The 25324-nt window shown below is 35.7% G+C and overlaps 3 protein-coding genes across 4 annotated transcripts; 1 reads left to right on the top strand and 2 right to left on the bottom strand.

Annotated features, from left to right (window-relative positions):
• Positions 1-63: 63 nt before the first annotated feature.
• LOC114469340 (transcriptional activator protein Pur-beta) lies at positions 64-3091 on the top strand. The gene has a single exon (XM_028456761.1). The coding sequence runs from the start codon at positions 121-123 to the stop codon at positions 1045-1047; it is 927 nt and encodes a 308-aa protein (XP_028312562.1). The 5' UTR covers positions 64-120; the 3' UTR covers positions 1048-3091.
• A 4765-nt stretch (positions 3092-7856) lies between these two features.
• On the bottom strand, positions 7857-19237 carry ckap2l (cytoskeleton associated protein 2-like). 2 transcript variants are annotated; one of them, XM_028458203.1, is made up of 9 exons: positions 19079-19237; positions 17477-17543; positions 17333-17387; positions 15305-16428; positions 12557-12752; positions 10189-10347; positions 9913-9973; positions 9385-9538; positions 7857-8355 (listed from the first exon to the last, which is right to left on the bottom strand). In XM_028458203.1, the coding sequence occupies exons 1-9, from the start codon at positions 19122-19124 to the stop codon at positions 8070-8072; spliced, it is 2148 nt and encodes a 715-aa protein (XP_028314004.1). In that variant the 5' UTR covers positions 19125-19237; the 3' UTR covers positions 7857-8069. The 2 variants fall into 2 exon arrangements, with proteins under 2 accessions (XP_028314004.1, XP_028314006.1); XM_028458205.1 differs by having other exon boundaries at positions 8070-8355; positions 9385-9535.
• Positions 19238-21407: 2170 nt separating this feature from the next.
• Positions 21408-24794, bottom strand: LOC114469420 (interleukin-1 beta-like). The gene is made up of 4 exons (XM_028456929.1): positions 24692-24794; positions 23204-23368; positions 21779-21912; positions 21408-21662 (listed from the first exon to the last, which is right to left on the bottom strand). The coding sequence occupies exons 1-4, from the start codon at positions 24792-24794 to the stop codon at positions 21408-21410; spliced, it is 657 nt and encodes a 218-aa protein (XP_028312730.1).
• Positions 24795-25324: the final 530 nt, after the last annotated feature.

Below are 25324 nucleotides of genomic sequence, written 5' to 3'. Positions count from 1 at the left end.
GCAGTGATTGACAGCCTGAGGAGCCAATAGGAGACCCACGTCCGGTGTCCTCTGTTTGCACGGTAGAGTGACGGAGGTGGGGGTCACAGCGAGCAGAGAGACGGGCTGCTGGTGGTGAAGATGGCGGATGGGGACAGCGGCAGTGAGCGCGGTGGCAGCAGCGGTGGTGGCGGCGGCGGAGGGGGAGGTGGCTCTGGGTTCCAGCATTATCAGCGGGAGCCGGAGACCCAGGAGCTGGCCTCGAAGAGACTGGACATTCAGAATAAACGCTTCTACCTTGACGTGAAGCAGAACGCTAAAGGCCGGTTCATCAAAATCGCCGAGGTCGGGGCCGGAGGCTCCAAAAGTAGGCTGACCCTCTCCATGTCAGTCGCCGCGGAGTTCCGTGACTACCTTGGGGATTTCATTGAGCACTACGCCCAACTTGGGCCTAGCACCCCGGAACAGATCGCTCAGTCCTCAGGCGGGGATGATAGCGGGCCTAGACGGGCCTTGAAGAGCGAGTTCCTGGTGCGGGAGAACCGCAAATACTACCTTGATCTAAAGGAGAATCAGCGGGGCCGCTTCCTACGGATCCGACAGACCGTCAACCGAGGCCCCGGTTTCGGTGTCGGAGTTGGTGGCATCCCTGGGTCTGGCTTACAGGCCGGACAGACCATCGCTCTCCCGGCCCAGGGCTTAATAGAGTTCCGTGACGCTTTGGCGAAGTTGATAGACGACTACGGGGGAGACGAGGAGGATCTGTCCGGTGGCGGTGGAGCCGGAGGCTACAGCGAGCTACCGGAGGGCACCTCCATCATGGTGGACTCCAAACGGTTCTTCTTTGACGTCGGATCCAACAAGTACGGAGTCTTCCTGCGGGTGAGCGAGGTGAAGCCCAGTTACAGAAACTCTATCACGATCCCCTTCAAGGCGTGGAGCAAGTTCGGTGGAGCGTTCAGCCGCTACGCCGAGGAGATGAAGGAGATCCAGGACCGGCACCGGGATAAGATGTACGAGAGGAGGACCGGCGACGAGTCCGAGGGGGACGACGTGGACGACGATTGACGAGGCATCGTTTATTGGATGAAGCTGTCAAACATGCAAAAAGCCTGGAGATCTACGGAGAATCACGAGTGTTTAGGTGCATGACGAATCCAACCTTAAAAACAGCGGAAGTTAACTCTAAAGTATGTTTGACTGAGAAATTGCTGTCTATATATGAGAATTATGTTTTAAAAAGTTTAGGTGGATGTTCTAGCTAAATGAGTGTGGACTGCAGTAGTCGGGCTCCTGTATGAGATTTCCCCCCCATTGCTAAGATAAATAAATATATAAATCTATATTTAAACAAATATATATAGATCTATTATTATAAGGATATAAATGTATAAATTGTACATTCGATAATGTGGCACATGTAGCCCAGCAAGTTAACTTTAGCAGTGTGGCAAACAGAGGAATCAACAACTGATGGTATAAAGGCTCACCTGGTGCTGACCTGTAGTCTCTGTGATGGAATAAGAAGTGAGACATTATTATTATTATTATTATAAAAACCAGCAGATCCACAGCAGGAGGAGGTCTGACCAACCTGGGCTTACATGTATGGCTTTAAGGCCACAACATCAGAACCAAGGACTCACCAACATGTGTGGGGGTGGGTGTGTCGCTTGCTGGTGTGGCATCACAAGACATCATTTCCTTTCCACTTTCACCTTCTACAAGGTAATCCGTTACAAGCACACGACTTATTCGGGACGCAATCCCAGTGAGTCCAGACCCTCCATCCCCTCAACCATTCTCCAACGTGGTGCTGAACTCCTTTCCTCCTCGTATCTCAAAGCTGACTAAATTTGTGAACCTTGGTCTGGATTCTGCTTGTCAGCTTTTGCATCATCACGGAACGGATACGGACTTCTCACATCTGACCTTTGTGACCTTTCAGGAGCTCAGAGCTCCTTCTCCAGCAGTTAAAGCTTAATCTTGCCGGGTTTAAGATGAATAGTTCGACAAAGACTCAACCACATTGATTTGATTAGGGTTCATCGTTTGTTGGATTCTCTGATTTTTAATCTCGATTTATTAACGGCTGAGGAAATTTTCAGTCTGATTGTAAAAGAAAAAGAAATTCGGTGCTTCTTAGAGGTCGAAAACCTTCCATTGGGTGCTGTACCTTTAAGAGAATTAAAAGAAAATGATAGAGATATATATATACTGGAAGAGATTTACTGACCAAACGTAGGTCTAATTATTTTTTAAAGAGATGTATTTAAAATATGTCTACGATATTGTTGCCTAAAGTGGCTTATTTAAAACACTGAGCTTGGATGAAACTGTCCAGGAGGACATTTTCATACCTGCTTTTATTCTAAAATTTCTTTTTTTATTATTATTTCTTCTTAGAAGAAATAAAAAAAATAAAGTACAAATTGGTAACGGTATATTATAACAATTTGGTTGCAAACACTTGGCACTCCAGTTCACTTTACAGAGCATTGATTACATCCTCGTGTTTCAGTCCACACTTCTATCACTTTTCTTTTTTTGGTCATGAATTTGCTGTCCATTATTTCCATTAACATGAAATCATCCAACTTTTTACTTTTATTTTATTTTACTGCATGCTTGCTCTTGCCAGGAGCTGCCTTGTGTTCTTTTGTTTTGCATATTCTAATCACTGTATAATTATATTTATCCATTTCCGAATTTGGTTTGCAGACTTATTTCCTTATTGCAATAGATATAAAAGAAAGTTTACGCCTCATCCTGATAAGAAAAAGGGGGAAAAAGACACTTTTAGTGTGTGTGTGTGTGTGTAAACCTCTCATAGAATTTGAATTCATTTCCCACATCCATCACAGCAGAAAAATGCCATATTGAAAAAAAAAGAATAAAAACACCCTGGGAGCAATATATTTCTTTTCTTTTCTATATATATATATATGAATATACTATGTATAATATAACACATGCGATTGAACTACATCCTTCTTCCTGTACTGTGTTACGTGAAATGGCAGCTGTTTCAGTCATGTGTGTTCTGCTGTAATATTCTACCGAGTTCCTTTCAACGAGAAATTAAAAAAAAAAAGTTTTTTGCTCAGGAGAAGTGTGGTTATCGTTGTCCTGTCAAACTGAAAACAACACACAAAAAAGAGATGTGGCCATAGAAGCACCATTTGTCAGTTGTTAACAATAATAATAAGCCTCACTGTTTAACGACAATGTGAATTCACTCAAGTTTTTTGTCATTTGTCCCCTATTGTAAAGGTTTAAATTGATAGAATAAACATAACTATACATTTATTTATTTATTTTAGCACTTTAAAAACAGTACAATGTGCTTTACATACTGAATATAAAGTAACACACAAAGACGAGTTTATATAAAATCAGGATAATGAAGTTTAAATAATGCAACGATAAAAGTAAAGAAAATACTGTTGGGTTTGATTGTGTTTTAAAAGTTAATGAAACTGCCTTCAACCATAAAAAATATTAAATGAAAAAATATGAATTTATTATTATTTTTAGATAGGCAAAAGCAATGTGTTTTATTTTCCTATGTTTTTTTTAAAAAAAAAGATCTGTTAATGAAACTAGTTTAGTCTTCTATTTTGCTTTGTAAAATTCTGAAATCAGCAATAAAGGTAGTTCAGCTATGTGTCTAAATCTGGACAATTTCTTGTGATCTATTCTATCTTTTAATTAGAAATAAAGTAGCGGATACATTTAGAAAATAAAAGGACCAATAATAAGGTGAATACATTCGAATTAATACAGTTAAAATCTCTGGTAGTGTATTTAAATCAGGTATTGGTGACAAAAGCCATATTTAATAGATTAGAATAGGACAGCCGTTTATTGTAAAAGGTACAATGAAATTCAGGATGGCTCCGCCTCCCACTGAGGCGCACACACAAACAGTGAAACACAGGAATAAACGTATACAATAAAAGCGTAGAAAAATATATATGTGATATAATATGAGCTTATCCATTAATTTGATCAGTAATGGATATTGTAAAAAGAAGGCCAGAGGAAGTGATGGTCACTAAGTTGTGTTATTTCTTTAAAATCTCCAATCTCAGCTTTACTCTTTTTTTTTTTTTTTTTAAACATTATTTAAATTTTATTCAATTCTTTATTTAATCTTTCACATTATCTTTGTAAACCACACAGTCAATTTAATGGAAAGAATCTGCTGAAAACACTTTTTTTTGCCTATTAAAAAGGGCAAAGAATAGTTTATTCATTTTTTATTACTAATAAAAACACCTGGAATAAAAATAATTAAAAAAAAAAAAAAAACAGTATTTCAAGCTAATGAGTAACTACTGATTTTTTCCAGCTCTTAATATTACAGAAAAAAACTAATATCCCAACAGATTCCTTCTTTCTTTACTTGTATTTGTGTCGATGCTCACAGGGGTTTTGGTTGGTTTCCCCTAGCAACAGTGCAGGGATTCGACAGTTACCGTAGAAACTCAGCCAATGAAAAATAAAGAAGATATTAGTTTGACTAACATACAAAACATGGAGGGTAACTGTATGTTGATTCATCATTAGAACATTTAGTGATTTCAATAAAACAGTCACGTGTGGACCAGCCTTTGTCAAATCTTTCCACCTATCAATGACACAAGGTAAGTAAACATCAAAGTAAAAAATGACTCATCACACTAATGGATACTATGATGATGATATAAGGTCTCACAACGTTATGGCTACTCAGATACTATAATAATATTACAAATACTATGTTTTTTAAAGGGCACAGGTGTAGGTTCGGGGACCCATTTACAATGTTAATAGGGCTGAAATATTTGGAAAATAATCTAATTGCGATTTATTTCCTCAATATTGCGATTATTTTTTCAAGGGCCTCTTGTCGTGTATTTTTCAATGAACACAAGCAATGAATCAATCTGTTTCATAATGAACAATTTCAGATTTATGTAAACTAAAAATTTTATAGCACAGATAAACACTCTGAACTTAACAGGACAAATAAAATAAAAATAAAAATAAATGCAAAATTGTGTTTTATGAAATCGCAATAATATCACAAATACCATTAATCGTTCAGCCCTAGTAGTTAACATTTTGTTTTTGGTTTGATGAATATGTTATACAGTTACTAATAGGGGTGGGAAAATATATTGATTTATGCAAAATTTCAATTTTTGTGAAGATATTGAAAATTGATATTTCTCCCGAGAATTGACTATTTATTTATTTTTAACCATGTCTGCATATCTCTCTTCCACTTTTACACATTTGTAGAACATGAGTTTTTCTATGATTTGGTTCAGGTCAAAATAAGGTTTAGTGGCATTTGCCCAAAGACAGGATATCACTCAACTTTGATTTCACTCATCACCTGAAAAAAAATTTAAAAAAATCATATAAAAAGAACATTTGTCTGCTTTTGCAATACAACTCTTCACATGTAGCATAGTGCAATTTCACATGCAGTTGAAATAAATATCAGACCGACCGACTGAATTAATAATAACTGCAACTCAAAGCGCGTACAGAAACCATTATTCATTCAAACCAGTCACCCACATCAATCATACGAGTGATGTAAGCTACACTGTAGCCACAGCTGCCCTGGGGCATACTGACAGATGCGTGGCAGCCAACAACATTCATGCACAATATGGGTAAAGAAGAGCCTTGCCCAACGACACAACGACAATGACTCGGATAGAGCGGAATTCAAACCCCCAACCCTTTGGTTATTGTACCACTGAGCCACAGTCGCCCACAATTAATGATAAGAATTATATGAAGTGTACGATTCAACTTTTGCTTTTAGGTCAAGAAAACGAGGTCATTAAATTTGCGATAACTGTAATTATCCAATCACAATACGTAATCGATCAAATGGCAATCTAGATCAGCACTCAGGTATCAAAAATCATATTGTCCCAGCCCGAGTTTATTAGAGACGCTCAATGTCCTGACTGTAACAGAAATCCTGTAAATCTGGATAATTATGTAACATTATAGATTATTTTAATGTCATAGGGCCTTGATGGACACAGTTGTGTCTTAGGCTTTCATTTACTACATCAATGCTCATCTGCATTAATATATATATAGTACTGTACTTTGGTAGCAGTTCTGTGTGTGTAATAAATCCAGTGGATAATGTTGTTCCCCAGCAGCTGATACACACTGTTTGACAAGTGTTGCATCCTTTCAGTGGGATTGTGCGTCATTCAGAGTGCTGTGTGTGTGTGTGTGTGTGTGTGTGTGTGTGTGTGTGTGTGTGTGTGTGTGTGTGTGTGTGGATGCTAAAGCCTAACAACTTCCTCTGTTTATCCTTCCAAATGTGCAAATGCACTTCTTTTCATTTGGTCCCCACACCACATGTGGCAGAACACCAAGCAATGAAGAGTGTGTGCTTCATGTGTGTGTGTGTGTGTGTGTTTGACCGAGAGAGAGCGGCTCAAGGGCATGGAATAGTGCTCTGAGCCGTGTGCCAGTAAAAGAAGGGATTATTTCACACAGCCTGGAATCCTAATGGCCCGCCTCCTCATATAAAAGCTGCCCATCTATCACTCAGAGCTGGACAGAGCAGATCAGGCCTCACGTGCCAAACACACACACACACACCTAAATACTGCAATTTGAGTCTACTCTTACTTCTGTGACAATATAATAAAGGAGATTGTATCAATTTGCACCATATTTTACAAAGGTACAACTTTTATCACTTGGGTTATGAAATCAGAAATCAATTGAATTTATTTGGGGAAATATGATCCAAAAATGTGCAGCATTTATCTGCTCTGGAATTGTGTGTTTTATCCAACCTGCCACCACATGCAAGTTGGCCCGCAGGATGAATTTTGCTTAAAGTGAAAATGACATAAAGAATATTATTGCTGAAATGTCACTCATTTTTATGTCAGGGGTAACATTCAAACCAGATTAATCCAGGCATTTTTTTTTTTTTTATAAAGAAAAGAAGTAGAAATACTAGTTATTTAACCAACATTGTGCCCATATATTGACATTATTCAATGTAAATGACTACTTGTCCATCAAAAAGTATCTTCTTAAAAGCAAAGTAGTGATGCACATACGTCTAAACATTTAATAAGTAAAGGGATAACTTCATATTTCCTGTTTTCCCAGTATCTTTTTCTTCCAAATTAGCAAACGTAGTTGCTATGATAGGTGAAAAATTGATCGTTAGCCCCTAATTTTGACACGTGCATTAGTCATTTGGAAAATAACTACATAGCTCAGATCTAAATATCTATAACTGAATGCATTATATATTAAAGAATGAAGATATAGTGGTTTCCACTTGGAAAAGTGAAAAATAGGGCACAATAATGCAGTTTTTCTGCTTCAGCCCACGTGAGACTGAACTGGGTCTGATTTTAGCCCCTGAATTAAAGTGAGTTTGACATTAACATTGTTTGGACACTTCACCTGTATTGCTCCACATAAACATAACTCGTTGAATTTGACTCTACTTTTTATGTCTGAGTTTTGGTTCATTAAAGAGAAAACAATAGAAATCCAAGTTATTATTTTTCATATTACAGGTTCACTTGCTCTTTATTATATCCAACCACTAAAACCAGTTTGGCTTCTAATAAACATGCTAACACGTATTGGTTTATTTTAAAGATGAATAATGGAAGCTTGTAGATATCTGTAGGTTTTGAGTTCTTACTCTGGCCGGCCTGTGACGCGTTAATTAGTAGTATTATTTATATTTATAATTCCTGTTATATTCTCTTCATATTTTCTACATAATTTGCTTTAATGGAAATAATGGAATACTAATACAATTGTAGAGTCTTAAAAAGTATTTTATTTTACATTTCTATGTACAGCTCAATAATTGAACCATCAAAGTAACATGAACCCACAAGCCTTATTAAACATAAACCACATTATGTAAAAACACTTCCTGTTTGTCTTAATAACTGACTATATCTCTAACAGGAAGATTAACAGCGTAGAAACGTAAGGTTAAGTTATTTCCTTTTTTAAAACACGCAAAGTGACTAAAGTCCAAACAACTGTAAAAGGAGATATTAGTGACGTGAAGGGTGTTAATCAGAGAGCAGCTGGATGAACACTTGATCTTTGAGTGCTTCGTTTTCTCTGTAAACGTACATGGGTGTGTGTGTGTGTGTGTGTGTGTGTGCAGCACACGGACTGGTTTCCTCCTCAGCGAGCAGCTCCTGATACGAGCTCACACACAGGTCGTGGTCCTGAAGGGACGCGGGGTACTTGATCACAGCTTTGTCGATCCGCACCGAGCGCCTCACCGGGGTGAAGAAGCGAACCTCGTGGCCGTTAACTCGAGACGGTTCCTTCTTCTGGCTTTGAGGGCCACTGAGGAAACCAAGGAAAAACCAGGAAGTGGTGTGAATGGTGCATTATGGGTAAAGTGACCAACCTTTGGACCTGCTAAAGTCAGGATGGGGAACGTCAAGCATTTGGTGCACGAGATTGCACTTTGTTATCATATTTAGCTTGACAGTCACTTCCTGTACCTTTTCAAATCAAAAGATTTTGTTTCACAATAAAAGGCTTCTGAATGGGTTGGATAATTTCACCGAAAACTAAATGGGATCTATTACTAATAAATCAGTTTCCTCAGTATTCATTAATAAGATTTACCAAAAGTTATTTTTAATGACCAAAAAGCAGGGTTTCTACAACTTTAGTCAAATTCAATTCAAGACTTTTTAAGACTTTTATGGCAATTTGAAATTAACCTTAAAACCGACTTCACAGTAAACATAATTGAGGAAAAAAACACCACAATAATTACTTAAGGTCAGGGTACATTTTTTTTAAGTGTCGAGTGCAGATGTGCAACTGGCGGCCCCCAAAGTAAACACACAAACTAAAATAATAAAAAATCACTCCAAAACACAGGAAACATGACTACAAATCTATAAAACAACAACAATACAAAACATTTTAAACCATTAAGAAACATCTTTGTTGGACAGGCAATTTTTGTTAAATTTACATTTTCCCATGTAAAAAAAAAAAAAGAAATTTACCATTTATTTTGAAATGTGAGACTAATTACAATCATAAAATCATACTTATTATGTGTTCAAATTTAAGTTTTTTACAACAATGATTAAAGACATTTGAATTAAAAAAATATCTAATTATTAGATCCTTTGTTTTTTTAATTAATCTTGATTTTTTTTGTCCGTTATTTTTCTGTAATGAATTAATAAATAAGATTTGAACACTTTCTTTCTTTAGCAGTCAAAACCTTTGAAATCCTGGAAGAACTCAATAATAAGCTGGACTCTGGTTGCTTTAAGTTGACAGATTGATGTGGTGAACAGAGCCACTGGTTAGGTCCAGCCTGTGACCACATGGGGATTTAAAACTCACCCTGGTGTGGCTGTGATCTTGTATTTGACCGAAGACGAGTCGCCCGTCTGTCCCCAGATACGAGCCCTGACAGGCTTTGGGGTCATCATAGGGTCACTGCTCTCTGGAGAGCTTTCAGCTGTTGGAATATCGTCCGTCTCTTTACCGTTATCTGCTAAAATTTAAAGAAAAAAGGATGAAACTGACTTTGAAATGGCTAAAGCCATTTAAACTAGCAATAACAGACAAGCTTTGAATGAGGTTTCCTGTTCTGTCTAAAACACATCTTATCACAATCTGCAGCTTATTTAACAAAATCCTTAAACACATTTGTCCAAATGTCTCAGTGAAAATAAATATTAAATGATGGCTAATTGAATAGCCCTGTATTTATCTCTGGCAAGTACATCAGATTTTAGACAAAGCTCATTGTTAATAATGCTCTTGTTAGAAGAGGCCTGAGGGCACCTCTTATGGTCCATGCGGGCTATCTGGTGTCCATGTGCCCCATGTTGGTGACCCCGGCTCTAAAACCTATCCTGAAGCTACCTTGGATTTCATCCTTCCTCTTCAGGATTTCAAACACCACAGTGCGCAGTTCATCCACAGGCTGGAACCAAAGGATGAGAGAGAAACAGCAGGACAGAAAAAGTTCAAATATTGTATTAATCAGGATTTAAAACTAAACAAACATTAACTACGGTCATAGAATCTGTATAAAAACTATTTTTGTTTGAATACTAATCTCTACTGTTTCTGTCCTCCTTTTTACTTATCAATAGAATCCAGATGTAGCAAGTGAAACATGGACTGATGATTTCTTACCTCCACCACCACACGAACAGCTTCTTCAAACATGGGGAGGACTTCCAGGTTTCCTTCCTGCTCCATCAGACGGGCTTGACAAATCCAGTACTTGGCAAACTTTTGAGCCAAATCAGGCAGCCGTGAAAGAATGCCTCTAATGGAGTCTGATGGACACCCCTGTGGGTCAAACACACACATACATACAGACGCAGTGATTTTATCAAAGAAGGGAAACAATGCTCCAAAAGGTTTGTCGTTTGGTCAGAATAACATCATCTCCTGCACATGGATCCACTATTTCTCCTCTGGTTAACATCCTTCATTCTACTGCTTTATTCTAGCTTATAAAAATGCTTTATTCTAGCATATAAAAATCCAAATGTGTCTACAGGATGCAGGTAGGTCTATACTTGTTATCTACTGAGCTTTTATTGCATATCCTATTTTTCTAATGTAATATCCTCAGAAAGTCTCCAGTGTCAACTTTGAATATTTCTCTTTTAAAGTCATTTTAAAAAGATTGTTTTGGTGTAAGATGCTTTTTATGAGGCCAGGGATTTCCTGGTTTTACTTGCATGTGATATTCAGATATCTTTTGAAATATTTGCTTTGGTTTGATAGACCTAACAAGGAATGAATGTTATTAAAATTCATAGACCCAAACCTTGAGTCAAGTCACTTTTTCTCCTTTCTGAGTAACATTTGCAGTTTAAGGTACAAAGAATGTTTCCAGACAGATCAATATAAAATATGACATTTATAAATGTTGAAAACACTTGCACAATTTAATTTCATGTACAACTAACAGAAATATGAATGTAAATAAGACAAATACAAGCTACTGTAGCTTCTCGCAGTCTTATTTACATTATCACCAAAAAACTTTTACTAAAGACAGAAATAATACACCTTTAGCATCATATATTTTACTTAATTATGTATGTTTTTCTTTCTTTCTTTGTTTAGTGTTTATTATTTTATTTGTAATATTTATTGAGCCTCTGTAATGCGAGTAATTTCCCCCTGGGATAAATAAAGTATTTCTGATTCTGATATACCTTTCTATATGTGATGTGGCGACCCCTGGCGTTCTGTTGTGGTACTGCCTGTGTGATTGCTTTTGGTTGGGATGTTGCTGCCTCACGCGTTTTGTTATATGTTGGTTGGCTGGTGCAAACAATAAATATGGAGGGAAAAAACAACAATAACATTGCAACCAGTAGTATAAGGGGGGTATATATATATATATATAAAGTGTCAAAGAAACAAAAGCAAAAGAACAATAGAACTTTCAGGATGATACGCGTCGTACACGTATACAAGGTACACCTCATGATTATTCTACTGATGTTTGCATCACATAAGTTAGGAAAAATTGCTCAGTTTTTCTAATATTTTGTTAAATAAAAGCTGCAGGTAAATGATGTGCCTCCCTTCTTTTGTCTCGTCTGAACACGCCCAGCTATAATATTTCTGCATTTGGGACCGACTGTGTAAACTTACTGTACTTTTACATTGCACACCCTGATGACCTTTGAATGCACAGTAATGTGCCACAACAAAGTAATTGAAAATGACTGAAAGACACTATTACTTACAGTCAGCCCATATGATGATGATGATGATGATGATGATGATGATGATGATGATGATGATGGTGTATGTTTCAGGGTTCCCAGATTTTTTTCATAAAGATTTTTTTAAACCTTTCCAAAATATTTTACCAAATTTCCATGACTTAGTTTTGAAACGCTAAGATCTTTTTTTGCGTATGCATTCCCTGGTTTTTAGCGTACACCAGATGAAGTGATCGTACCTATGCAGTTTTATAAACGAGGCAAAGAGTGAATTTGGGTTCATTTGTGAGATCTTGTGATTCCTGCTCAATGATGCTGCCGGTATGCAGCACTTTGAGATAACGCTTAACATGTTTGGGGTTTAACATATTTAAAATCTTAAAATAAAATAGGCTATATTTCCAAAACTCTTCCAAAAGATTTAGCATATTTCATGACTTTTTAAGACTGCAAAATTGTTTTTTCAAATACCATAACTTTTCCAGGCATTTTATGACCGTGGGTAACCTGATGTTTGTCACAATTCTTATATCCATCACAATCCCGATGCAATAAAACTAACCTCCGAAATATTACGAGTTTTTAATATGTGCAAAGCAGACACGCAATTGATCAACTTCTCCCATTGTTAATATCTTCAAGATATATCCTGGTTTGACAATATTTGGCTATTTTTATATTATTATATATGCACACAGACCATCACAGAGTGTCTCCCAATAGTTCCAGCTCTGACATAATGATAACTATGACTATAACTATGACTATAACTATGATGTGATGTTCAGTGATGGCTCCATGCCTCCTACCTCCTCTAACAGCTTGATGCAGTCAGCGAGAGATCTGTCCACAGCAGAGATGAGTGAGTGGGCCTCGTCCTCCTCCTTTATCGACTCCCAAAAAGGATTGGGCACAGACACAGTGCGCCTCACTTGAGGTTTGACGGGCATTGAGGGACGTTTGTAGGTGATCCCTTTGGCTTCTCGCCATTCCTGCAGCTTTCTCCTTCAGACCAGAGAGAGCACAAAGGGGAAAAGTGGAAAACAAGTTGAGTTTATCTCACATAGACACAGCTTCCAAAATAAGGTGCTGATTATTTGCAGGTAAAAGGTAATTCTGACTTACTGTCATGTAATAGGAAGAAAGACATTTTGTATTTACATTTTATTTATTTTCATTTCAGATTTTAAGCTGTGCTGGATGTTTTTACTGGTCTCCAGAGTTTTAAATTAACACCCACCAAACAGCCGATTGTGGGTAAAAATTAACTTTGGCAGGTAAGATTGTAGCGTTAGCCATTTACGCTGGTGAAGAACGAAACAAATTCCACTGCGTTTGTTTGAATCGGCAGAAACAGAAAGTTAATGTTGCCAGATTGGGCTGCCAAGAAATTTGAGGGTTTTTGTGTGTGTTTAGATTTAAAAACGTAATGTAAATCTGGCAACACTGATGGTTGTACTAATCCTTCATTTCCCATGAACACTATGCAGTGACGTGTCATACAACATTGACTACGTGCTTACGTTGGCGCGATTGTTGTGGTTTGGTATCGGAGTAGACAAACAGAACGGTGCAAAACACACAATAGGAGCTGAAATTCAGTTTTAAAATTAGTTAAGAAAACACAAACAAATAAAACAAAAAAGCTGCTGCTGACACAGGGGAAAATGAAAATGAAAGGATCTGAAAAGAAGAAGAAATTGAGGAGTTTTATTACTAAATGGACGTCGGGTCGTGAGTGGCTTGTATTGTATTTGTTCATCTTTAAAATGTGCACTACACAGTTTGTGGGGAGTGGGATTTGTTTACATTTGAAGAGCATGCATGTTAGGAAAACATTTTTTCTCTACAGTACATGTAATTCTTAGTGTTCCAGGGATTAAATTTTCATCTGAGTTAAGTTTGTTTATTAAGTGACGAGAATTACTTCATAAAAAATTCACTTCTCCGACACACCCACAGTTCCATATTGCACCTTTAAGGCATTGTTATAACTTGCTTTCAAATTAAATGTTTATATTTTTACCATTTTAATGAATTTCTGCAATCAACTAAAATAAAAACTATTTAAAGAAACATGAACACCTAAATATATTCTGTGGCACTCATAATGTAGTTTATTTTTGCTGGAAAAAGAAAAAATTGGCTGGTGGAAAATGTGGTTGGTTGGTAACTTTAAGAATATACTCGTCATGCTGGCTGGTGATCTAAAAAGTTAATTTAAAGCCCAGCTGGTCTCTAAGCCAAATTTAAGTAACTGCACTAAAATCAAACTTTGAATGACGAGAACATGTTGTAAAAGCACATTTTGTACGAGATCACTTTAGTTTATCTTGAAATGCATTCAAACAAAAAAGTTGACAGCAGTCGATCGTAGTTTTAAAGTTTTAAACCTTTTCAAAGTAGGTTTTGTTTAAAGTAGTTCTTAAATTTAAACTAAATGTTTTTTTAAAAAACTGCACATCTCACTTCTATATACTGTAAATTAAAATCAAGTTATAATGCTATAAAGGTTGTGCATAGTTGACACAATAATGGCAGTATTACTTCTTACAATTATCAATATTTTGTGCTGTGAAAATGTGCTTCCTGATCCTTTATTTCCGAGCTGAACGATCCGTCACACATGCATCATTAAAAAAGTGCATTTTGCTAGTGTTGTGTTTACTGTCTGTATACCTTTTTTCCAGCATTCCTGTTGGACAACAAGTTGAACCACTCCCTTGTAGGTAAATCATAAGTGACAGCATTTCAGCCACAATGGATAGGATTAAGATCAGAATAGTAAGAAGTTAAACTTCTTGTTACTTCCTGTTCATTAGGTATAATAGATTAATTTTAGTAGAATTTAAATCAGATATTTAAAATTCCTACAGAATATTTTCACTAGTTGCACAGCATTTTCTACATCTTTACAGTGTTACAATATCCTTTCTTTATATTTTTATTCCAATTATTGGGACCCAAACACTAAAAGAAACATTCATCAAAACTTTAGCATCAATGCAGCAGCAGACAGGCTAGAATCTAGGGCTGGGCGACATGATCTCATATCTCAATTTTTTTTTTCTCAAAATGGCTATATACAATATAAATCTTGATGTCAATAAAGTCTTATTAGAAAGACAATTCTGGATTTAAATTTGCTGATGCAAAATGTCACAATTTATTAACAAACAGCTGCACAATACCCCCCATTTTTGTCTTTTTCTCCTATAAGAGACCGCACATGTGAGTTCTGTAGTGTGGCTTGTTTAGGAAGGTCAGGGTTAGAAATAGGGCGAACTCAAAAACATATTTACGGTAACTGTGATTTCATGCTGTTCTGAGAAGTACCAAAAGCAGCAACTATCTGAACACAAAATAAGCTCTAAAATAAAGATATATCGATATTGTAATTTTCCATATTGCCAAAAGCAAATCTTGATATATCTTGAAACTCAATATATTGCCCAGGCCTACTAGAATCCTCTCAATGAAAAAAACATAAACAAAGCAACTAGATTCTCAACGTGCAAAATGTCAACAGAAGCCAATTCACAGAATGTTCTACTCACAGTCTTTCCTCCTGTGCAGCAGTCATTTTCTTTTCCTCAGCCTGGGCAACGACCTTGACTGTGACCTTTGCTCTCTTTGAGTTGGCGGTGAGGCTGATGGTCCGTGAAGGCTGAGGAGCCGTCTGTGACACAACTGGAGCTCTTGTTTGACTTTGACTTGTTCGTGGTGGAGGAACGTTTTCTGATCTGTTTCTGGTCTTCAGCCCCGACTCTTGACTTTTCTGAACTCTTGGTCGCATCGGCTGATCCGACGCACACACACCGACAGTTCTGGTGGAGAACCTGCTCACAGGCCTAGAGGTTGGGGGGTCGTTCTTCTTCCTGTCGGATACTGATCTTTGCTGCGTGGCTCTGGCTGCAGACGGACATGCTGGTTTACTGGCTGATGCTTTTGCCTGCGCTTTGGATGGAGCAGTAGATAGCCGACTCTTGTTGGATGGCTGAGGGTTTTTACCCAGCACTGGTTTACAGTCAGGTTTGGTCTGAGCGTGAGTTTTATTCCCAGTTTTTGCCGTAGAGTGCACAACCTTTACAGATTGGGAGGTGGAAGCTGGTAATTTACCTTGGGAGTGAGTTTTTGTGGCAACTTTTGCACGTGCAACGGATGAAGAGAATGACTGAACTGGGTTTGATTGGTTTTCCTTTGGTTGAATGACAGCTGGAATGAGTCCAGTTCTGGTTTTGACCATTGGGCCCAGACTCATCCTGAGACTGATCGTCTTTTTCAGGTTCGTCGGTGGAACTTTAGAGCGAATGCTGACTCTGCTGTTTTGAGCTCCCACTGATGGAGCGGCAGATTCAGAACGTTTGCCTGAAGTTTGACTGGTTGTGTTAGCCTGGGTGGTTTTTTTAGGATGCCTGTCAGCAGTCAGATTAGACCTGGATGACAGGACAGAGTACGTGCTAGTAAGCACAGGGTTTAGTTTAGGCCTTGGTTGTGTTGGACCCCTGCCTGAAGATGGACCAAGGGTTTTGTTACGCGTTACAGGTACGGCAGTTTTTACACCAAATACTTTTTTGACAGGATCTCCTCTGGATTGAACGGGTAAAGAAGATCGATCCTTAGGGACGTAATGTTTGAATCTGTCCCACGGCGGGGCTTCATTCTCTTTTCCCTTGATAACCTGTGAAATTCAAATCACTATTTGATCATTATTGCTCTAATAAAAGCTATTAAATACAACTAGGCTGGCACTATATGTTGATTCTTCACAACCTTTTTTTTTTTTAATCGTGACCCCATTTTGATATCAAGAATTTCTTGTGACCCTATAGACATTTTTTTTCTCAGACTGCTTTTTGATCATGTTTGTTATACTGTATTAGTGACACCTTAATATTCTGTCCAACTGCATTTCTTTTAGTTAAAAAGGGTTTAAATGCATAAAACTATACCAAATACTGTATGGAGTCACTCAGTATATATGCGCTTACCTTGAATATTGATTTATTTATTTTTTTTAAACTTTTGTAATGTACTCTGTTACTCAAAGTGTCAAAATATCATGTGGTGCGACTGTCTGGCCATGATAGCTGTTTTGAAAAAATCTTTAAAATTACTCTAAATCTTAGTTATGCCCTATTTTAGTTATATTATAGTCCTGTATTAGATTTCAAAGTCTTTCTATTTTTATTTATATCATAATATTCACGCAAATCTTGCCAGATGATTCCCATTTTATGAAATATCATTTTTAACTTTATTTTATTATTATTATTATTATCATTAACTACTAGATGTGTATTGTACAAAGTATAGAAAACAGTTGTTTAATAATATGTGTTTTGTCTTAATTTTAAAAAGAAATCTTTTTTTTAAAATGCATTTCTGATCAATAATTATATAATAATAATCCAGGCGACTCTACATGGGGTCCCATAGAAACACACTGGTTAAATGTCTTACACAGCACTAACTGTTATCTAGTGTAGTGCTGCTCACACATGCATTTTAAACAATCCCTCATGCATGAACACAGATATTATTATATATATATATATATATATATATGCAGATGAGCAGCTTACCTTCAGCCCAGACACTACAGAACCTTTCCCACCACCATCATCACAAGGGTTTGGCCTGACAAGTACAATTACATGTTAATTCATGTATTTAAGGGATAATAAACAACAAGTTGTGCATGTTGTTTTTGTTTTTTTTTTTTATACCTGCGATCAGGCAGTTTCAGCTTTGCCTTTGCTGCAAGATATTCCATCAACTTCTGCTTTCGAATTTCTGTTAGATTGTTAAAGAAAGGAGCAAAAAAGCATGAATGAATCCATTATAATTTACATTTACTCACAATAAATCATTTTAAGGGACAGGATTCAGATTTATTAAAAAGTGTTCGCTTGATTCTGTTATTTTACCATTCTATTTTGAGGTAATACACACACACACACACACACATGCATGTGTACATATGTATAGTTGTAATAAACTATATATGTGGAGTAGGGCTGAGCAATATGTCGTGATTCATCGAGTATTCTTATTTAGCGATTTAGAAAATTACAATATCGCCTATATCGATATATACTGTATATATATAGATATATATTTTTTTTTTTAACTTGTTTTTATTTATACAATCACAGTACAAATCACATCATACTCATATTTAATATTATTACAGAAAAAAAGCCAAGTGGCACATACTGTGCAGTAGGGGTGTTGCAATATTACATCACGCGATTCTTGGATCGATTCTAAATGCATCCATATCGATTTTTTTTTATTTGTTATTATTATTTGTTTTTTTTTTTTACCTTTATTTACCCAGGAAAGTCTTTCCCACTGCAGGAGACATTGTAACTGCACAAAGAAGTGCTCTGAAACCTGGACATGTTGACCAGCTTGTGGTTTTTCAATAAAATCTAAAAAGAAAATACTAACTTAATGCATTTATTTGTTTTTCTACGCATATGCCTCAGGTAAGTTGCACTAAAGTCAAAGTTGGTTTAAAAGCCACAGGCAAATTGTATGTTCTTTTTTATTTTTAAGTTGTTGCCAATGTTTTGAGTGTAAAATAAGCCAATAAAATATATTTCATACATAATGTTCTCACGAAGGTGTACAAATTTTACAGACTAGTTGTTTCTTAAGTCATATATATATATATATATATATAAATAAATAAATTGCAATACTAGCCTTATACTTTAATATCGGGATATATTGTATTGTACCGTATAGTGACCCACGTATCGGGATATGAATCATATCACCAGATGATACACACCCCTACTGTGCAACTGTAACCCAGCATTCTCTTTCTGGTTAGATTTTATTGAGATATATATAGAAAGGAAATATCGAGATTAATATCGTATTTCGCAATTTTGAGAAAAAAAATATTGAGATATTAGTTTTGGTCCATGCCACCCAGCCCTAATGTGGAGTGTTTAACAATTACAGCTCTCACAGGCCACAACGTTGACTTATAATGAGTTTATTATCCTGGAAAAAGGTGTAAAAAAAAAAAAAAGGTTTTAGTTTTTCTAGGTTTCTATCATTCATTTCCAACTAAATAGATCCTGTACGATCATTTCTTTCCACGTTTGAATAACTGACTAAAACTTAGGATCACATCTGCATTAAAAGCTTAACTTAAAACATGACTCTTATGGTTACAGACTGTTTGTAAACATGAGAAATAGCCTGGTTGCCGCTCCCTCAATAAGCAGATAACGAACGATAACGAAAGAACCATTAGCTGACGTAAAAGCTGTCTCAAAAAGCAGAAACACGACTTAGAATAAGTCATTAACCTTTTCTGGAAACTGCAGGTGCGGACTTTTGTTGTTCCATATTCATTGTGGCTGTACTTTTTCCAAAAATCCCGATAAAAACCCTCTTTAGGGCGACCGTGGACCACGTTACACCAACGCGATAACAAAGTAGCCTCCAAAACTAGTTCAAACCAGGCTCAAGGAACCGCCCCCTCGTCTCTGATTGGACCATTTCAAACTCATTTGAAAGTGCGGAGCATAGACATTATAATACGTAGACGCCGCATCGACTGCTGCCGCCCACTCGAGCGGTGCGTCAACAGGGCGGCCATCTTGGATCGGTGCTACTGGCTCCTACAGTGATTTACATCTATAGAGGAATGACGTGTTTACACAATTAAAGTTGTCATAAATCACTGAATTCTCAAGCAATTTTCATGGGGTTTGTTTGTAACAAACGTCAGACATGTTAGATAGATAGATAGATAGATAGATAGATAGATAGATAGATAGATAGATAGATAGATAGATAGATAGATAGATAGATAGATAAATAGATAGATAGATAGATAGATAGATGTGCTCAGGTTTTTATTGACATCATTGTTTAAGGCTATACATTGCATTTTACAATTATTATAATTATAATTATCATTATATTCTCATATTATTGTATATTTTTTATTATTATGGAAATATTATTGCTATTATTACTATTACTATTCTTATAATACGATATTATTATTATTATTATTATCATTATTATTATGATTATTGTTATTATTATTATTGTTGTTGTTATTATAACCATTACTATTATTGCTATCACTATTACTATTATATCATCATCATCACCATCATTAATTATTGTAGCCAAAAAACTGAAATATTGAAGGATGTGGGTGTAGAGATTTAGTGTTGAGTGGTAAAACCAGCATTTTAAATATATCCAAGCACCTTTTATCATAGCTACATCCATAGCTACATCTGTGACATTTAAAAAAAAAAAAAAATTAACAATTTGGAAATCGGTTCAAAATTCAGCGAATAATTCTACTTAGAGATTGAGAAATATCTCTTTCTGTCTTAATGTCCCTCCACAGTCGATGCGGTGTCTACGTATATAATGTCTATGGTGCGGAGGACTTCCGCCAAAGTCTGCTGCTGAATGGCTGACTTTGATCCCAACGTCATGTTACACCCCACAAGTACAATATTTGGAATAATATAGATTTTTAGTATAAAAACATATCCTTTATTTTTTTCTGACTGGCTAGATAAACATCTGCTACAACGTTTAACACTCATTTAACACTCATGTTCTATTCAGAAAAGAACACTTTTCAATTTCCAGTCACATTAAAACAATATGATCCTCTACTACTTGATGCTATTCCTACAGACAAGCTTCCATATTAAAATGCTCTTTAAATATAATTCATTTTCCTCTTTGTGTTTACAATTTTAGAATCAATTGATTGACGCTTGGAAAACAGCGTTTTCTTAAAAATAATCAGTTTTCATTGACACCCTTTGTTAATAAGAGTATTGATTGTGAATAGGGGATCGGTTCTGGATCGAATCGTCACCCAAAAGATTCGTAATCGACTTGTGAGTTATTGGAAGATTCCCATTTCTGTATGCATGTATAAATAGTTAGAAAATATGATCAAAAAGGTCCCACTGGTGTAATTTATTCCATAACAACAACAACACAAATTTCTAGACTTAATCTATCAGATAATAAAAGTATTTAAGATAAGAAATGAAAAATAAATTAAAAAAAAAAAACTTCTGGCAGTTTTTTGTACACATTGAAAAAATGTTATGGCCTAAATTATATCTGATAAATGGAGCGAAGGTTAAATATGCGGTTTAGAATCATAGAATATGCTGCACACTGTGAAGATATCCTGTAAAAAATAAAATAAAATTAAAAAAAATCCTATAACAAGACACTCCAGAATGTGTTGCATGTTGCATGAAAATTATATTAACCTCCTTTATTTATTTTATTAAAAAAAAAAAAAAAAAAAAAACTTAATCAAGACAAAATTATAGTCCAAACACTTCAAATTATTTTTATTGAGGTCTGTTGTTAAGCAGTTTTAGAACACATTGAAAAAGTGTATTATGGATAAATACTTTATTAGTAATGAAGATGCTTTGCTTAGGATTTACTGCTGATTAGCTAAATTAGTAAAATACTGACAGGCATCGTAAGGAGATCAGTCACACATATATTCACCACAATAAGAAACTAACTAGCTATTACTCACTAACAGCTCCTTGCTGCTATCTTGTAATTAATACTACAAATAAATACAATACGACATGAAGCAAACTTGGCCATTGCATGAATAAATAATCACATATTATATGCTGAAGTCAAAGACAGGTTTTTACTCTCCGACTGGATGTTGAAGGTTTGGTAGCAGGAGGATGTCTCCTGACACATGATCACAGCCTTGTTGTCTTCCTCCACTGTGCTGATGTACCAGCTGGGGAAGCGGGCTGACATCAGGGTGCTGATGCTCACACCGGAGTCTTGTTTGTAGAAGAGAAAACGCAGCATTTCGCTCTCTTTGTTGATCCGCAAGAGGCTATTTTTGTCTTCAACCACCTGAGATAAAGAAACGTGTCCAAATATCAGAAAAAAAGGCCTTTTCAGTAAGATCTAGACATAAAACTTGACCCTCACAATGGATTTTTATCTGTAATTATCTTAAATTTGTGTACCTCCAGGTGAAGTTTGGGTTCATCGTCCTCTAAGTGACAGGACAGGTATATATTAGTGCCTCTGATTCCCAGAACCACAGGTCTGGCCTCAGTGCTCAGTACTGGATGCACATAGGTCAGCATGTTCAGGTAAACTGAGGAGACAACATAGTGACAGTAACAATGAGACAGTCTGCAGTTCTGCAGCTTCAAATTCTGCAAAACAAATGTATTTGTATAGTACTAGGGCTGGGTGATTTTGCCTTAAAAAAAAAAAAAAAAAAAAAGATTCAATTTTTTTTTTAATGCACTTAAAAATGACTGCAGACATCAGATATATTGTCAAAAATGCTGTCATTCAACACTTTCAAGCTTTAACCCAGGTTTAAGCAAAAGTGCAACAGCAACTTCACAGTTGCTTAAATTTTCTGATTAAGAAATCAGAATTATAACATATAATATTACAGTTAAAAATAATAATAAACTCTTCCCTGAGCATCTCAGCATAGTGCGAATGAAAAATTAAACATGTCTGTGGCACACATATAGCTTACTCAAAGGGTAAACAAATGTAAACAAAGAGGGGGCTGGAAAGCGAAAAAGTTCAAAAAAAAAAAAAATTAAATAAAAAAAAAAAAAAAAAATTTAAATTAAAAACATTAAAAAAAAAACAAAACAAAAAAAACTCGAATTTGCAAAATAAAAATAATTTTTATCTACAAATTCGATTAATCAATTAAATCGATTTTTTTTTCTCCCCAGCCCTATATAGTACCAGTACATTTCATCAGTGTTGGAAGTAACTACTTATTTTTGTAATATATTACAGTAATATATTCCTTTTTGAAGTAACTCAGTAGTGTAACTCATTACAAAAGTGAAAAGTGGTCATATATTACTAGTTACAATTAAAGTACCTCAAGTTACGTACATATTTAATTTAAGTGCATATTTGTTTTTGTTTTCTCACTGTTTGCAATTATTTGAGAAAAAAAAGATGATCATTATAGTTAAATATAACTAAACTATAACAAAAAGGAGCTTTCTGCTCTTTTTGAAACAAAACTTAGACCGATGTCATTCAAACACATTCAGTGTGATAATGATTTAGTGTTCTGGATCAAAAGTCACTCACTCAAAGTAGTGTAACTCAGTTACATTTTAAAAAACAGTAATATTGTAAAACAAATATATTACATTTTTATCCCAGTAACTAGTAATATACATATTTTTACCCAACAAGGCATTTCATACACAAGAAAATAAAAACAGAGTTTAAATCCAAACAATCAAATAATTTTAGTTTTTCTAATATCTATAATGTGGATGAAATTGATAATAAACACATAGGTAGTGTTTGGTTAGCTGACACGTATTCAGCGAGTATATTTAGTTCCATAACATGTTATCATACATTTCTGCAAACACTTGAATCCTATGGGTTACCTTTGGCTCCAGTGCTGCCGCCCTGTTGTAACACTGCATGAAGCTTTGTGCTGTTTTGGACCAGAACCAAACTCCTCTTCTGGCTGTCCATCACACTGCACTCATGCTCACCTGTCAGAATGAACTGCAGGGGCGGAGCTGAATACGTCTCAAACACTATTGGCTCTGAGAGAGAAAGGAGTGATATGAGCATTAAATACTGTATATATAAATTAGATATGTAACGATTAATCGTAAGGCAGTTAAAAATCGATTCATAGGTATTACGATTCACATCGATGCTGTGAAAATTGAATCGCAGTACTTTTTTTTTTTTGTGTTTTTTTAAAGTCCAATTGTTAAGGCACAAAATACATTTTCAGTTGCACTTTTAAAAAGAAAAAGAACTATTATGCAGTTTTGTATTGTTTACTATAGAACCAGAATTTAAATAATAAGCTTCTTCTTCATTTGTATTATTCCTGTATTTATGTCATTCAAGATTTATTTTCAGTTAAATTGCATTGTTTTGAATAGTTTATCAAGGGATTCTTTTGACAATGAAAAATAGTAAAGTATTTTCCCAAAAAAAAAAAAAGGAATATTTTTCAGTCATTTATATACAGTCCCATTTTGTAAAATAAATCGTGAGAGAATCGTATCGTGAACCCAGTATCGGGAGTTGAGTGAATCGTTACATCCCTAATATAAATATATGTATATATATATAGCTTGCCACTATCAGAGGTGTAAAGAGTACTGATATATCCTACTCAAGTAGAAGTACTGTTACTTGATTGAAATTGTACTCAAGTACAAGTACAATAAGTCATACATAAAATATTCAAGTACAATTAAAAAGTAGCTCAATCAAATAGTACTCAAAATAAAAGTTACTTGTTACTTTCAGCCCCCATGTTTATTGTTGGTAATACATCTTGCCATGGTTCCCTTGCTTACAGTAAGGAAGACCATTGGTATAAAATAAAAGGTTTGCCAACAATGTTTTTTTCAAAATAAAATAACACCAATGAATTCAATTGAAAATAAAAATAAAAATCTTAGGCTCTAAGTATAGCTACATTTATGTAACGTGTGTGTGACAGCATCATAGGTAGAAACCACAACCTCAACCCAATAAAGTAGCTGGGCTTTGATCAGAAATGACATGACTAATGTGCCTTCATAAACTGAAGAGACCATGAAATGGAAATGAAAAAATAATAATAATTAAAAAAATAATAATTTACTTAGTAAAGGTTGGTTGTAGAAATGTAATAAATTACTTAACTTCTTTTAAAACATACTTAAGTAGAAATATAGTCCCAAAAAAAAGTACAAGTACCCATAAAAGCTACTCAATTACAATAACGTGAGTACTTGTAATCCATTACTTTCACCTATGGCCACCATTGATGTTTGATCTTATTTCTCTGTGACAGAAAAATGAGATCAGTGTCCTCTGTTATAAGTTTGTCTCTAACATGCTGCTGAGCTGCAGGGTCTCACCTCTACAGTCAGTCTCCTTTAACCTCCTCAGCGTAACATCGAGGCCCTTGTTACACTTCATTGAGGAGTGACTGGAAGTCTCAGTGTCCCGTCTTCCAGGCATCTCGTTGTTTCACACTTTCTAAGTGTTGCAGTTCGTCTGGGATTTCTTTGTTTTCTAAATATGGAGAAAATTGTCACATATTAGGAAGGTTTTAAGTCCCTGGAAGATATGCTGACAAGCAATCCTTCACTTATCTGACTTTTTATTCCCAGTTAGTGAAAAGTAACCAATGTGTCACAACACCAAACAAATAGGAGTGAAGTGATGATGAGTTTACCTGTTGAAGCCTGAGTAGAGGAGAGATATTGTGGTGCTGCTGGTCAGTGGTTGTCCAATCGGTGCTGATGGGAGCTGTGGGACTTGTGGTCACTGTCACCGCTCTGTAGGAAGCCAATAACGTTGCATGCAGAGCACTTGGGGTTTTATATCTTACTGAGAAATTCTGTGATGAGGAAATACTCACACCGCTGCCTTTAATAGTACATGCATAATTGAAAATTCAAAAATCACACACAGGAGATACAACAGAAATATTCCATTAGATGCATATCTAATGAGGAACACCGACATTTGTTGAAGTTGTGCATTCA

Source organism: Gouania willdenowi, chromosome 9 (genome assembly GCF_900634775.1).
Source record: "Gouania willdenowi chromosome 9, fGouWil2.1, whole genome shotgun sequence".
NCBI classification, from domain to species: domain Eukaryota; kingdom Metazoa; phylum Chordata; class Actinopteri; order Blenniiformes; family Gobiesocidae; genus Gouania; species Gouania willdenowi.
Note: the sequence above shows the minus strand (reverse complement) of the source record. Positions and strands in the feature narration are given on the sequence as shown.

Bases quoted from the DNA above. Each gene is read 5' to 3' on its own strand.
- LOC114469340 (XM_028456761.1), top strand. From the start codon at position 121: ATGGCGGATGGGGACAGCGGCAGTGAGCGCGGTGGCAGCAGCGGTGGT.
- ckap2l (XM_028458203.1), bottom strand. From the start codon at position 19,124: ATGAATATGGAACAACAAAAGTCCGCACCTGCAGTTTCCAGAAAAG. The intron at 17,388-17,476 runs GTATAAAAAAAA...TGTACTTGTCAG, and splicing joins CTGAAACTGCCTGATCGCAG to GCCAAACCCTTGTGATGATG. The intron at 10,348-12,556 runs GTAGGAGGCATG...TTTGACCCACAG, and splicing joins GCATCAAGCTGTTAGAGGAG to GGGTGTCCATCAGACTCCAT.
- LOC114469420 (XM_028456929.1), bottom strand. From the start codon at position 24,794: ATGCCTGGAAGACGGGACACTGAGACTTCCAGTCACTCCTCAATGAAG. The intron at 21,913-23,203 runs GTAACCCATAGG...TTGTCTCCTCAG, and splicing joins CGGCAGCACTGGAGCCAAAG to TTTACCTGAACATGCTGACC. The intron at 21,663-21,778 runs GTACACAAATTT...TCTTTATCTCAG, and splicing joins AACCCAAACTTCACCTGGAG to GTGGTTGAAGACAAAAATAG.